This window comes from Maniola jurtina, chromosome 7 (genome assembly GCF_905333055.1).
Source record: "Maniola jurtina chromosome 7, ilManJurt1.1, whole genome shotgun sequence".
In the NCBI taxonomy this organism is placed as follows: Eukaryota; Metazoa; Arthropoda; class Insecta; order Lepidoptera; family Nymphalidae; genus Maniola; species Maniola jurtina.
The window spans coordinates 12238331-12251772 of record NC_060035.1 but is presented as its reverse complement, the minus strand read 5'-3'; the positions used below and the strand labels follow the sequence as shown (position 1 = coordinate 12251772).

Genomic DNA, 13442 nt, shown 5'->3' with positions numbered 1-13442 from the left:
GCTCTACACAGAAAAGTGACGCAGGTGTGACATTTGTTTTCGAATTTCGGTCAATTGTCTGAGTTCTGGAGGATAGTTAGGTATTATCGTTCGGAGTTTGTTCCGATTTATTTAATTATAAAAAGGGAAACAGGAAGGAATTTAGAAATTAGCGTAAGATTTTATTATACTATTTAAAAAAAAAGATGTATTAGGTAAAAGTATGTATTAGAATTTAGATACAGTATCTGGACATTCATGGAATAAAATCCTTTTTTTTTTAATTGAAAATATTACAATAAAACTTAAAGCTAGCCTTATCTAATTACTATACAAATCATGCCCGTGTGGAATGGTGCCAAGAATACTGGCTGCATTTCCACGCTTGACAGCCAGGCTGATCCGTTGCGCAAAAAATGAGCCAGCCCTTTTTTTTACCCAAATCCTTCTCGGTTTATGTAGTTAGGTACTGAGCTGCATCACCGCCATATTTCTTACGTTAGAAGAAATCACATACCTATGTAAAAGAATGATTACATGAAAAGAAACTTCGAAATCAGGTAGAAACTTTTAGGTACCTACTTCACGACGTCCGTCCCTAGCATCTTATGGCAATTAAAACTTGCAACTCTAGTTAATTACCACAGCCTCTCGAATCCAGAATAAATAACGTAGGTACAAATAATAATGACAATGCAATGACACTAGAATCAACCAAAACAAAATAACCTCACTTCCAAACAAATTATCAGCTGTTAAGACAAGACGGCGGCCATCTTATTCTTTAATAAGGGTTTATAGTAGGGTTCAGCCTGTTATAAGTTATGGAGCCGTTATTGAACACTTTTAGCACTATTGAACGTTTATGAATCATGTTTTTGAGAACTTTGCTTATAACAAGCTAATAAAGCTTCTACAAATTTTTATGAATAAGACTGCTCTTTAAAAAGTAGTTAGATAGGTACGTGTCCTACTCTATTTATTTGTAAAGTCACTAAAACTGTGGTGGAACCATGATTGATGGCTATTTAAAACAAAGTATTTTCAAATTAGTTCCCAAATAATTTTCGAATTCATAGGTAGTTAAGTTAGTTAGTTACTAAGTTACTTAACTTTTATACTTAACTATATTTTTAACCCCCGACCCAAAAAGAGGGGTGTTATAAGTTTGACGTGTGTATCTGTGTATCTGTCTGTGGCACCGTAGCGCCTAAACTAATGAACCGACTTTAATTTAGTTTTTTTTTTGTTTGAAAGGTGGCTTGATCGAGAGCGTTCTTAGCTTAAATCCAAGAAAATCGGTTCAGCCGTTTGAAAGTTATCAGCTCTTTTCTAGTTACTGTAACCTTCACTTGTCGGGGGTGTTATAAATTTTTAATTTACATTTGTCTTTGAATGCATTGACGATCAGTTTTGTTTTCTAGTAAAACCCTGCCAAATAATTGAATAAGAATGCCCCGCCCAAAAAGTTTTCTTTGAAGTATCTATCAGTCCTTTAGAATTCAACGCTCCTGTGGCTGCTCGCTCGATTAGGTATTTTGTTATTATTATTTTTAAACAGTTATACAGTACAAAAAAGCTTATGCAGTACCTCTCAAGTACTTTAACTAAAGTACCTACCTACTTAATCTAAATAAATAACAAGTCGTAATTAAAAAAAAAATAATGTCTGCCCAGCCAAAAAATGAAACTATTTTTTTTAATTCACATTTGAAAATGGCGCCATACAGCCACCGCGTATTAATTTTTCCTTCACCGTTTAAAGCAAGTGATAGTAAGCTTAAATAAAACGCACATAAGTACTTAATTCTGAGAAGTTAGAGACCCGGGCTTGAACGCTGATCTCCTATACTAGAAGCCAGACGTCTATCACAACCCTTCTCATTCTGAGAGGAGACCCGATCTCAGTAGTGAGCCGACGTGTCGGGGCGATGAGCTGTTCGTGATGATGATGATGACGATTGTATTGGATCTTTTCAGGATTTTTTCAGGAACAGTGCCAACGAGACCATATTATCACGGCTATTACTAAGCCTCTGCTGTTTGTCAGCGGGATGCATCTCGTGAATAGCGAGTTGAAATTTTCACAGAATATTATGTATACTAGCTGATACCCGCGATTTCGTTCGCGTGGATGTAGGTTTTTAAAATTCCCTTGGGAACTCTTTGATTTTCCGGGATAAAAAGTAGCCTATGTGCTAATCCAGGGTATAATCTATCTCCATTCTAAACAGCCCAATCCGTCCAGTAGATTTTGAGTGAAGGAGTAACAAACATACACACACACACACACATACAAACTTTCTCCTTTATATATTTTTCTCCGTTATAACAACAAATACAAAAAAAAAACAAAATGTGGTTTTTTGTAACATAATTTTGACAATATATTTTGTAAGGATACACTACCATCTAACGTAGCTTCAGAAAACTTCTATGTACTTGTGTCCTCCGGGTTCATACAATCGAGCACACCTATTAGTAGTTAATGTTATATTCCGCCGCCAGACATCGCTCCTCATACGTGGCGTATATTACATATCGCGCTCTGTAGATTCTCGCGCAGGTAATGACGACCCCAGGCTTCGGCTAATTAAGCATACTTACCTGGCGTAGGGGACACCGTGATCAAGAAGGCGGTTCCCCCAGAGCGAGGCCCTTCCATTGCACTGCGGTTGGGTTGACCTCTGCGATTATCCCTAATGTGGATAACTCGGACGCGTAATTTTTGGTAGTGGGGACTGCGTACGCGCCGTCCCCCAATAAATCTCTCATACATTCAATTGTTGGATGCTTAGCTGATATCCCTAAGTGGAGAGTTTTTTTTTAATTATATATTCTAGCGCTTGGCTGCAACCATACCTGCTAGCAACTGCAAGTGATGATGCAGCCTAAGATGAAGCGCGCTTGCCCAGAAGTTGCCTATTCAGTCTTGAAGGTACCCATACCATAGGTGGAAGGGAAAACTGATGCCGGGAGGGTGTTCCATATCCTGGCGGTTCGGATTAGAAAAGAGGAAGCAAATCGCTTCGTACGTACTGTATCATTACACTCCATAGAAAATAAGTTTCCTAGGGTTCCGTGCCCGCAGGGTGCCAACAGGCTCCTATTACTAATCTTCCACTGTCCCCGTTCGTATGTCTGTCAGTGGGACGTATCTCGTGAATAGTAATAATCAGAGAGTTAAAATTTTCACAGATTGTGTATTTCTTTTGCCGCTATAACAACAAATAATATAAATTTCAAAATAGCCGCCATGTAAAAAAAGTGTTAGGTAAGTAATTATTTTTAGATGGTACGGAACCCTTATTGTGTGTGTCCGGCTCGTATTTGATTGATTTTATTAATATTTTGCAAAAACTTAATGGCACAGTTTTACGATGAAAATGAAAACTGTGGTAGTGGGTAGGTACTTAATTGCACATGCAAAAAAAAACTTGACACTCGTTTTAAAAATGTTTATACTCAAAAGCAACAACAGTTCAATGAGAAGATGTTTATAAATAGTTTGATAGTATTTTAGTTAAAAAAAAACAAAACAAAAGCTAGAATTAGAAAAGAGTCGGTGGGACACTGCAAAAGATACTTATTTTAATTATTTATCTATCTACGTACCACAATATTCTATTAAACTTAAAATTAACCTTAATTAATTAATTTGCTTCATAATCAAAATTACTTCTATTTCTCTTAATTTCCACGTACATGGGTACGTACGTATTATTTTGTATCGTTCGTGTCGTTATTAAATTCTCGATTCTCTTTTTTCTATATCTCTCCGAATTTTCTCTCAAGAGAGTCGTTAAACTTTTGTAGTTAATATGTCTATGGTGACCGTTTATCTGTGGGACATAAGTACCTGATGTTGTAGTTTCTAAGTCGTCATCAGTTTCATCTATTTCTGAATTTTCTTTCTCTTCGGAAACGTTTTCTTTTGTCGTTGTTTCAATCGTATTTTTTAGTTTAATTACAAGCGTTTTTGTTTCAACATCTTCAGTGTACTTCTCAGTATTTTCGGAATAATCCCAATTGTGTATATTTTGATTCTCTGTGACATCACTAATATCAGATTTTCGTAGATAATGATCCGGTACTTTAGCATCTTCAGGGCTGAACTTAATGATTTCAGGTGGATTAGTGGTGGTTCTGTACATTGTACCTTCTGTGATTGGCACGATAGGCATGTTGATAGGATACATTGGTGTGATAGTTCTAGATTCAACTGGTATTACACCTGAGCTGCCTACATGGTAATCTTCCACGTCTGAATAGTTTAACCTCGGGTAATTTGTCATGTGATCCAGTTTTATATAATTCTGTATCGTGGACCTAACTGTGGTTTCTTCAGTTTGATCGTCTTCAATTTTCTCAGGTTGTTGCGAACTTTTTTCCACCTTATCGTTCGCCGTAAAAACGCTTAGAGGTATCAATCTTTTGAATATTATTGTTTTATTTTCACCTGTTTTTAAAGAGGTGATAGTAATATTTTTTCGTTTCTCCACAAAAATATTTGGGTGGTTATAAGTGTGCATAGAGCGTCTAAAAGGCACAGTAGACTTCCTTCTAAACTGAAATATGGGCCTGGGCGACGTTATGTAAATATTATCTATATTTCTATTTATAGTGTTTTCAGTAGGTGGATTGGGAGATGAAAAAACGTTAACCTTTATATCAACAAGCTTGGCTTCATTATCGTATTTCTTTATGTCGTCTTCTTGAGAAGATTCTAGCTCTGCTTTTTTGGCAAAATTCAAATGGTCAGATGAACAATCCATATTTCTACAATTCGGAAGCGTTTTTCTTTCAGTGACTGTACTAAACACATGCTTGATGCCATAACTCTTTGGATTATTTTGAGACGAAAAAGCCGATGGTGCAAATCTAAAGCCATCAGCTAGTAAATTGATATCACCTGGACTATCAGGTCTGAATGTATATAATGGATCTGAATAGTGATTTGATTTCACATTATAATGTTGTGACTCTTGTGGTATATTGTCATTTACAGGCAAATATGAGTCTCTGTTCTTATTCTCAGTTGGTGGTACATAGATTCCCGAGAAAGCTATCTGAGCTCTCGTCGGTAAATAAACATCACCAAATTTCGCATTCAAGGTCTTTTCAAGATACTTCACGACATCATGAAGGTTTTTTAATCTTTGTGCATTGCGATACTGTTCAACCCAGCTCCTTGGCGTGCCTTGTGTCTTTGAGAAGGGCATGGGGTATGGACTTCTATATTCAAAAGTAAAAGGTTTGGGACTAGTTCTTCTTATAAATCTACTATCAGCGGTAGTTGTAGAAGGTTTGTAACGATTTCTGCTGTAGTGTCTTTTCCTTGATCGAGAGATAGATGTTTCTCCTATCGGATCTATATAACTTACTTCTTGCATTGCGTTAACAAGAAGTGGCATCCTCTCATAATAATCTTGATCAAAGCCAAAGTGAGACCTGTCTAGTCTTTCGGCAATCGGATTATCTTTTCCAATGAATCTTATTTTATTGGAGCCTGTCCTTTTTTGTACTTCACTGGTTTCTACTACAATCATATACTCGTAGATTAGTAGAACTATCTGTAACACAAAAAAAAGTCTATGAACGCTTTAATACAGTACAGTTAATCCATTCGCGGCCCATCTGTTTAACCGATTTTGGCGAAATTTTGTATAGGAATAGCTTGCATCCTAGGGATGGAATAAACTATTTTTGTCCAGATATGATTCTTAAAATACATGAGCCCACGTGGATGCAGTCACGGGAATTATCTGTATGGTACAGAGATAATTTGCATCCTACTGGTACATATATAGCCACACATTATTGTCATACTTTTTGATCCAGGAAAATCATTTGACGATTCTATAGTACCTACTTTTAAAAGTTTATTTGAATTAAAAACATTTCTATTCTCTTGGTCCTATTCTATTCATATTTTATACTTTTACTAGCTGATGCCCGCAGCTTCGCCATTGAGGAGTTGGAATCCAAATTCTTTATGAAACAATGTCACAAAGTTCCTCTATCGATTAAAAAAGAAATGACGCAAATCGGTTCAGAAATCTTGGAGATTTCGGTGTACGTAGGTAGAAAAACACAACTCCCTTTTTGAAAGTCGGTTCAAAAAGTAGCCTATGTTACACCCTGGTCAATCCTCTACTTGTATGTGAAAATCCCGTTAAAATCGGTTCAGCCGTTCCGAAGATTAGCCTTTTCAAACAGACAAACAGACAGACAGACAGACAGACAGACAAAATTTTTAAAAACGTGTGATTCAGTTATGGTATCGTTCAAATAACCATATGACCTTAATATGTGGTAGTTATTTCGAAATTACAGACAGACACACCAATTTTATTTATTAGTATAGATATATTATACATAGTGTAACCAAAACGCTAGCAAAAACATAGAGTTAATATATACTAGCTAAACACAATCCAGTGCCAATTACCATTTGCCTTATTTTGTAGTTTTGCAGAACTTGGGTCAATAGGTACCCCATCTACGACACGGCATTGACTTTGAGTGGCCTAGTTTTGTTTGTTGACCTCTAACGTTAGTCAGATGTATTATTTGCAATATATTGAGAACTTTTAAAAATACTTACAGGATTTTTTTTTAATTTAGTAAATATTTTTATTGTATCTTATCAGTAATCACGATCGATGCCAGCGTTCTGGTTACACCTTGTGCCTATAATCATATTCATAACAGTATGGCACAGCTTCGTGGAAATGCAATCTCGAGCAAAGATCTAATGAGATTCAAGCAGCTATTACTGTGCTGTTACTGTTGATCGGCGTGACGTCACGCGCTGTGGCTGCGAAGGAAAGTAGAAAATACACAAATATTATGTTTTATAGCCGTTAGCTCGCGCATTCCGTCAGTTTCGTAGTTTTTTGTTCTCTTTGACAGTCTATAATAATTGTTATTAATGTTCTACTACCGGGCTTTCGGCATTAAGTTAATTGGTCCTTCGTTTCAAGTTGACGGTCTAATTTACCTCTGAAACTCAAGTCTATCTTTTTAGAGTTCCGTATAAATAGATTCAGCAAAAAAGAAACCCTGATTGGATCATAAGACCCGTCAAGGGAATCAAAACCTATAGGGTACTTCCCGTTGATCTAAAATCATGAAAGGCAGGTGTAGTACGCGACAGGTTGACATGGCGATCGGGGTGGGGACGTCCCGCATACTCACACATGACACAGCCCCCGCGCTGATTCAGTGCGGGGTAACTCGGGTGCCGTGTCCCCCCCGCCTCATACCCCGATTGCCATCTCAATCTGTCGCGTACCATGTCAAAATCGGTCGATTAGAAAACAAAATAAGCTCTACTCATAATATCGATCACCATAGCCTTAATCATAATATCGAGCTTTGTACTAAATCAAGAAGCCGAGGATAAAAGCTTAGCTTTGTACCTACTGTCCATAAATTTCGAAAACATATTCGCCATTTTGAAATGACATTTGAAGTGACAATTGTAATAGTACAGTGTGGTACAGTACCGTAGTAGAGCTTTGGCATATTATTGTAAATTGAATACTTGAAAAGAGCAACCGCCGAATTTCTTGCTGGTTCTTCTCGGTAGGAACAGCATTCCAAACCAGTGGTAGATTATTTTGACGATTCGAAAGCACTTGTAAAAGTTTACTTGAATAAAAATGATTTGAATTTGAATTTGCTCTACAGCTGTAGCAGAGCAGTTGGGTTGAGGACCGGGTGTGGTGACGCTCTTTAGGGAAGGCCTATGTCCAACAGTGGACGTCCACAGGCTGATGATGATGATGATGTAGCAGAGCAAAAGCTCTATAATACCACTGTCACTTCAAAAGTACGGTTTTCCCTTAAATTAAGACATATCAATTGAGTTTTGACATGACAGTTGGCATATAGAGCAGCATCTTTCTCAAAATGGCACTGTAGTTGAAGTTAAAAAATGTCCATCTTATTTCTCAAGTCCGCTTACATAATCTTTCGTCAAAATTAACATGTAACAACGGGGCAATTACTTACAAAAAACAAACACGAATACTTCGTCCACACGACAAGAGAAAATACAACAAAAACAATGCTTCCAAACAGTTTAACAAACAACCGGGGGAGACATTGTGATACCATTATAATTATTGTTGACAAGAGAACACGTTATGTTAGTATCAACTCACTGTGACAAACTTGTAACAAAATCGTTGCGTAATACGCAGGTTTTTAACCCCCGACCCAAAAAGAGGGGTGTTATACGTTTAACGTGTGTATCTGTCTATCTGTGTATCTGTGTGTCTGCCTGTGGCATCGTATCTTCTAAACTAATTACCGATTTTAATTTAGTTTTTTTTTGTTGAAAGGTGGCTTGATCGAGAGTGTTCTTAGCTATAATCCAAGAAAATCGGTTCAGCCGTTTGATAGTTATCAGCTCTTTTCTAGTCACTGTAACCTTCACTTGTCGGGGGTGTTATACATTTTTAATTTACACTTGTAATCTAAAATGTTATGTTTCTTTGGACTCTCTATCTCCTCTGTATTCCTCATTACTGACGACCGTGTCCCTTGCCATTATTCAAATCTATCTTCTTCTTTATGGCCTTAGCCCACGCTGCGTGGGGTCGGCATAACGTGTCTTCTTCTTCCACTCTCTTCTGCCATCCATCAACGTATCATCCACCGCTTTTATACGCATATCCTTTTTCATGACATAAACATCCGCTCAGAAAGGATTTTAGTAAATTCAATCCCTAAAGGGGTAAATAGGGGTTTGAAATTTGTGTAGTCTATGTAGGCGAAGTCGCGAACATAAGGGAGTTGTCTATAAATGTGGGAGAAGCCCTTAATTACTTAACAAATTAACATATTATCCAATACTAACTGATCCCGCGACTTCGTTCGCGTGGATGTAGGTTTTTTCAAATTCCCGTGGGAACTCTTTGATTTTCCGGGATAAAAAGTAGCCTATGTGCTAATCCAAAGTATAATCTATCTCCATTCTAAATTTCAGCCTAATCCGTCCAGTAGTTTTTGCGTGAAGGAGTAACAAACATACACACACACATACAAACTTTCGCCTTTATAATATTAGTGTGATAAAGTGTGATTCGCAAAAATGCGAAGCCGTTGTAATCAGGGGGCACGGCAGTGCCCCCGCCAAGACGAGCCAAACGGCGGCCGGGGCGCTACGTACCTTTTTCTCGAAGTGTTTCGCCGTATTTTCGACCCGTCATAACTTCGGTCTGGATGACGCTAGAAAGCTGAAATTTTCAGTATAAGGTGTCCTCAGCAAATTTACTAAATATACTAAATATCAAATATCTAGCTTTTATGGTTACAGATTTATTGATACCTAAAATACGCCGATTTCGTCCCTCACTGATGATCATCAAAACCTCTAAGGTACTTCCCGAAGTCCTAGAAGACTGAAATTTGGTATGTAGACTAGAAATTGCATACAAACTACAGGAAAATTAAGAAATTGGATATTTCCCCCCTCTACGCCTCTTATGAGAAAAGCAAATCTGTAACTTTTGTTGCTAGAATGCTGATATTTTCAGGATAAGATGTCCTTGGCAGATTTATTAAACGCATTGAGTATCAATTGTCTAGCTTTTATAGTTTCAGATTTATTGACAGTCAAAACTTCTAGTCTGTAATTCTAGGGTACTTCCCGAAGTGCTAGAAGACTGAAATTTGGTATGTAGACTAGAAATTGCATACAAACTACAGAAAAATTGAGAAATTGGAATTTCCCCTCCTCTACGCCTCTTATGAGAAAAGCAAATCTGTAAATTCTGTTGCTAGAATGCTGATATTTTCAGGATAAGATGTCCTTGGCAGATTTATTAAACGCATTGAGTATCGATTGTCTAGCTTTTATAGTTTCAGATTTATTGACAGTCAAAACTTCTAGTCTGTAATTTAAGGGTACTTCCCGAAGTCCTAGAAGACTGAAATTTGGTATGTAGACTAGAAATTGCATACAAACTACAGGAAAATTAAGAAATTAGAAATTTCCCCCCCTCTACGCCTCTTATGAGAAAAGCAAATCTGTAACTTTTGTCGCTAGAATGCTGATATTTTCAGGATAAGATGTCCTTGGCAGATTTATTAAACGCATTGAGTATCAATTGTCTAGCTTTTATAGTTTCAGATTTATTGACAGTCAAAACTTCTAGTCACAAATACTAGGGTACTTTCTGAAGTCCTAGAAGACTGAAATTTGGCATTAAGCTGGAATTTCAAGAATTATGAACAACAGATAAATTAAGAAATCGGGTCCCCCTTCATCCCCTCGTATATGAAATGCATATCTGTAAAATCTGTTGCTCGAATACTAAAGTTTTCAAGGTAAGATGTCCGTGGCAGATTTATCAAACGTACCAAGTATCTGTGTTTCCTGAAGTTCTAAAAGACTGAAGTTTGGTATATCTGCTTCAAAATTGAGTTGCAAGATTCCACCCGAACAAACATATTTACATACGAGTACATTGCAAGTTGAATAAAAGCTTTTAAAAAAAGAGGTAACGATAGAGAGTGGGCCATGAAAATGATGTACCTACAAGAAATAGATCCAAAAAAAATCTACCTAACTTGTGAGTCTTGGCTACCTTTTTACATGAAATGTTTTTGGTGGGATATGTTATTTTTAAATACATTAACATCACAAACACAAAATATAAAAACAAAAGATTAATTACGCAAACAGAGAAAAAGAAAGCAAACCACATTTAAACATCACAAGATTAGCGATAACAAAACTACAAATCACTGAAATTTGAATAAGTACTAATTACATAAGACCCCAGAACACTTTCACTGAAACCAAAATATTGCTGTCCCAAGAAGAAGAAATAATAAATCAAGATGATGGCAAGATGATATAATAGTGGTTAAGACGTCCGCATCTTATTCTGGAGGTCGGGGGTTCGATCCCGGGCATGCACCTCTAACTTTTCGGAGTGATATAAGTTTTAAGCGATTAAACATTTGCTTGAAGGAAAACATAGTGAGCAAACTTACATGCCCAAGAGTTCCGCATAATGTCCTCAAAAGTGTGTGAATCTGCAAATCCGCACATGGCCAGCGTGGTAGACTTTGGCCAAACCCCTTCTCATTCTGAGAGGAGACCCAGGAGGTGAGGAGAGGTTTAAATTGTTTTAGGTGGCGTGCATTGCATTAGCAGAATAATAAAGATGGAATAAGGTCAAATAACTTCCTCAGAACACTCTGCTTGCATCATTTGACTGAAATAGCCTTGCTATAAGTAGGTACTAATTTAGTAATTATCAACGTTTAGATAATTACTAAATTAGTACCTATAGTATAGTAGTAGTATAGTAGTATAGTAGTATAGATTATGATACTTACAATGACAACAGTTACAGTGATAGCAGTAGAGATCGCTGCGCAGGCGCAACCCTGCCTTATCTGCCGTTTTCTCGACAGCCTGAGGAACTCCTCCGTCCTCGCATCGATGGTTCTGTATAACCCGAATTGCCTGATCCCAGACGACGTACTAACCGACCCTTCAGTCGACATCGTGTGAGAGACACATCACTATTATGAACTATAAGGAATGCTTGTTTGTTAGTTCGATGGAAAACACAAAACACGCGCGTCGGTTGCGTCCGTGCTGAAAAATGCGCCGGATTCTTTGCTGGTAATGTTTTCTTTCGAGATTGTTGCTACGTCAGATTTAGGGACTGGACAGTGTAATTATATCGTGTTGTCGATGCATTATATTTTTGACTTATTTGCCATTTGGGTAAGCGTGATATCCTAGTGGTTAAGATGGCCGCCCCTTAATTATTCGGGAAGCCGGGGATTTGACCCCGGGCACGCACCTCTAACTTTTCCGAGTTTGAGCGTCATAAGAAATTAAATATCACTTACTTTAACGGGAAAGAAAAAGCCTCGAAAGGAAACCTGGCTGGTGATACGTTAATCATGACGAATATGCTGGTGATAATGATGAACTTTGGGTAACTGATCGAAAAACCTATGCATCTCTACGATTAATTATTTATTTATGTAATTTTTTATTTGTAGTAAAGTATGTTTTACAACCAACACCGAGAAGAATGGCGTGCAAGTGAGGAGGCCTATGACTAACAATAGAAAGAAGAAGAAGAAGATGTTTTACAAGATGCTGCTGACAACTTTCTCCGCATGGATTTAAGTTTTTATAATTCCGCCGAAGGTTTTATAATTCTGCCGTAACTTTTAGATTTCTGCGATAAACAAGTCTTTTTAGTTTTCAGGCATCCTTTTTCTTATTTTATGGGGTTTAATAGTGCCACACCTTTAACTACATCCATGCATGCTCTGCTGCAGGGTGATTGAAGGATAAACCAACAAACAAACACACTTTCTCCTAGTATAATAGTAATTTGTAGGATACTTAAGTCTTAATCTATGTTAAAAAAAACTGAACTTTATTCAATTAATTATAAGACCTCGTTTTTCTCTGATTTTGCGGGTCAAAAAGTCACTCATTGTATAGTTTCTTAGTATTTTTTGTAGTAATCATAATTGTGAATAGGAATGTATGTATCCCCTGACTCAAGAATAAAAAAACTATTTCTGTTTAAGAATATTTTTTTTTTTAATAAAATAGTTGATTTCACAGTTACGTTGTCTATCGATACTAATATTGTACATGCACGTTGTACGTCACTATGAGTGAGCCAGCAGAGCGTAGCAAGCGACGGGCGCTCTTCTAATAGCACCTAGTCACAGGTGAAAATACTTCCAGGTATGTGTTTTATTTCGATAAATTATTGCATTTATTATTTTCAACGGTGAAGGAAAACATCGTGAGGAAACCTGCATGCTTGTAAGAGTAGACTATAGGCTAAGCCCCTCTCATTCGGGGAAGAGAAGAGCCTATGCTCAGTAGTGAGCCGACGCTAGGTCGAGTTGATGGTGCCGATGACCAATATTGGTATCCTCTTGTATGGTAACTCTCATTCTCCATAACGTTCTCAAAGCCGTTCCTATCCACACTAAGCCAGCGTGGCGGACTATGGCCTAAATATAAACAGGCCATTCTCATTCTGAGAGAAGACCCATGAAGGTCGGCGCGGGGGAGATGATAATATTAATCGTTATATTTTTTTTCATGAAAATAGACCGTAGGTACTAGCTGATGCCGCGACTTCGTTCGCGTGGATGTAGGTTTTTTAAAATCCCGTGGGAACTCTTTGATTTTCCGGGATTAAAATAAAAGTAGCCTATGTGTTAATCCAGGGTATAATCTATCTCCATCAGGCCAATCCTTCCAGTAGTTTTTGCGTGAAGGAGTAACATACACACACACATACACACTAACTTTCGCCTTTATAATATTAGTGTGATAGATGCAATTTCGAGCATCATTTTGCATAACTTTCATTACTTATTACAAGTTAAACATGATATTTTTTCCTTGAAAATAATAATTATTATAAAACATTAAATTAATGGAGCCT

At 37.2% G+C, this 13442-nt stretch overlaps 1 protein-coding gene and 1 non-coding gene across 2 annotated transcripts; one reads left to right on the top strand and one right to left on the bottom strand.

Moving 5' to 3' along the window:
* The first annotated feature begins 2578 nt into the window (after positions 1-2578).
* LOC123867281 lies at positions 2579-2740 on the top strand. Its single transcript, XR_006796373.1, has one exon. It is a non-coding gene; the product is annotated as a U1 spliceosomal RNA (small nuclear RNA).
* An 810-nt stretch (positions 2741-3550) lies between these two features.
* Positions 3551-11708, bottom strand: LOC123866673. Its single transcript, XM_045908357.1, has 2 exons — positions 11341-11708; positions 3551-5552 (listed from the first exon to the last, which is right to left on the bottom strand). The coding sequence occupies exons 1-2, from the start codon at positions 11509-11511 to the stop codon at positions 3633-3635; spliced, it is 2091 nt and encodes a 696-aa protein (XP_045764313.1). The 5' UTR covers positions 11512-11708; the 3' UTR covers positions 3551-3632.
* Positions 11709-13442: the final 1734 nt, after the last annotated feature.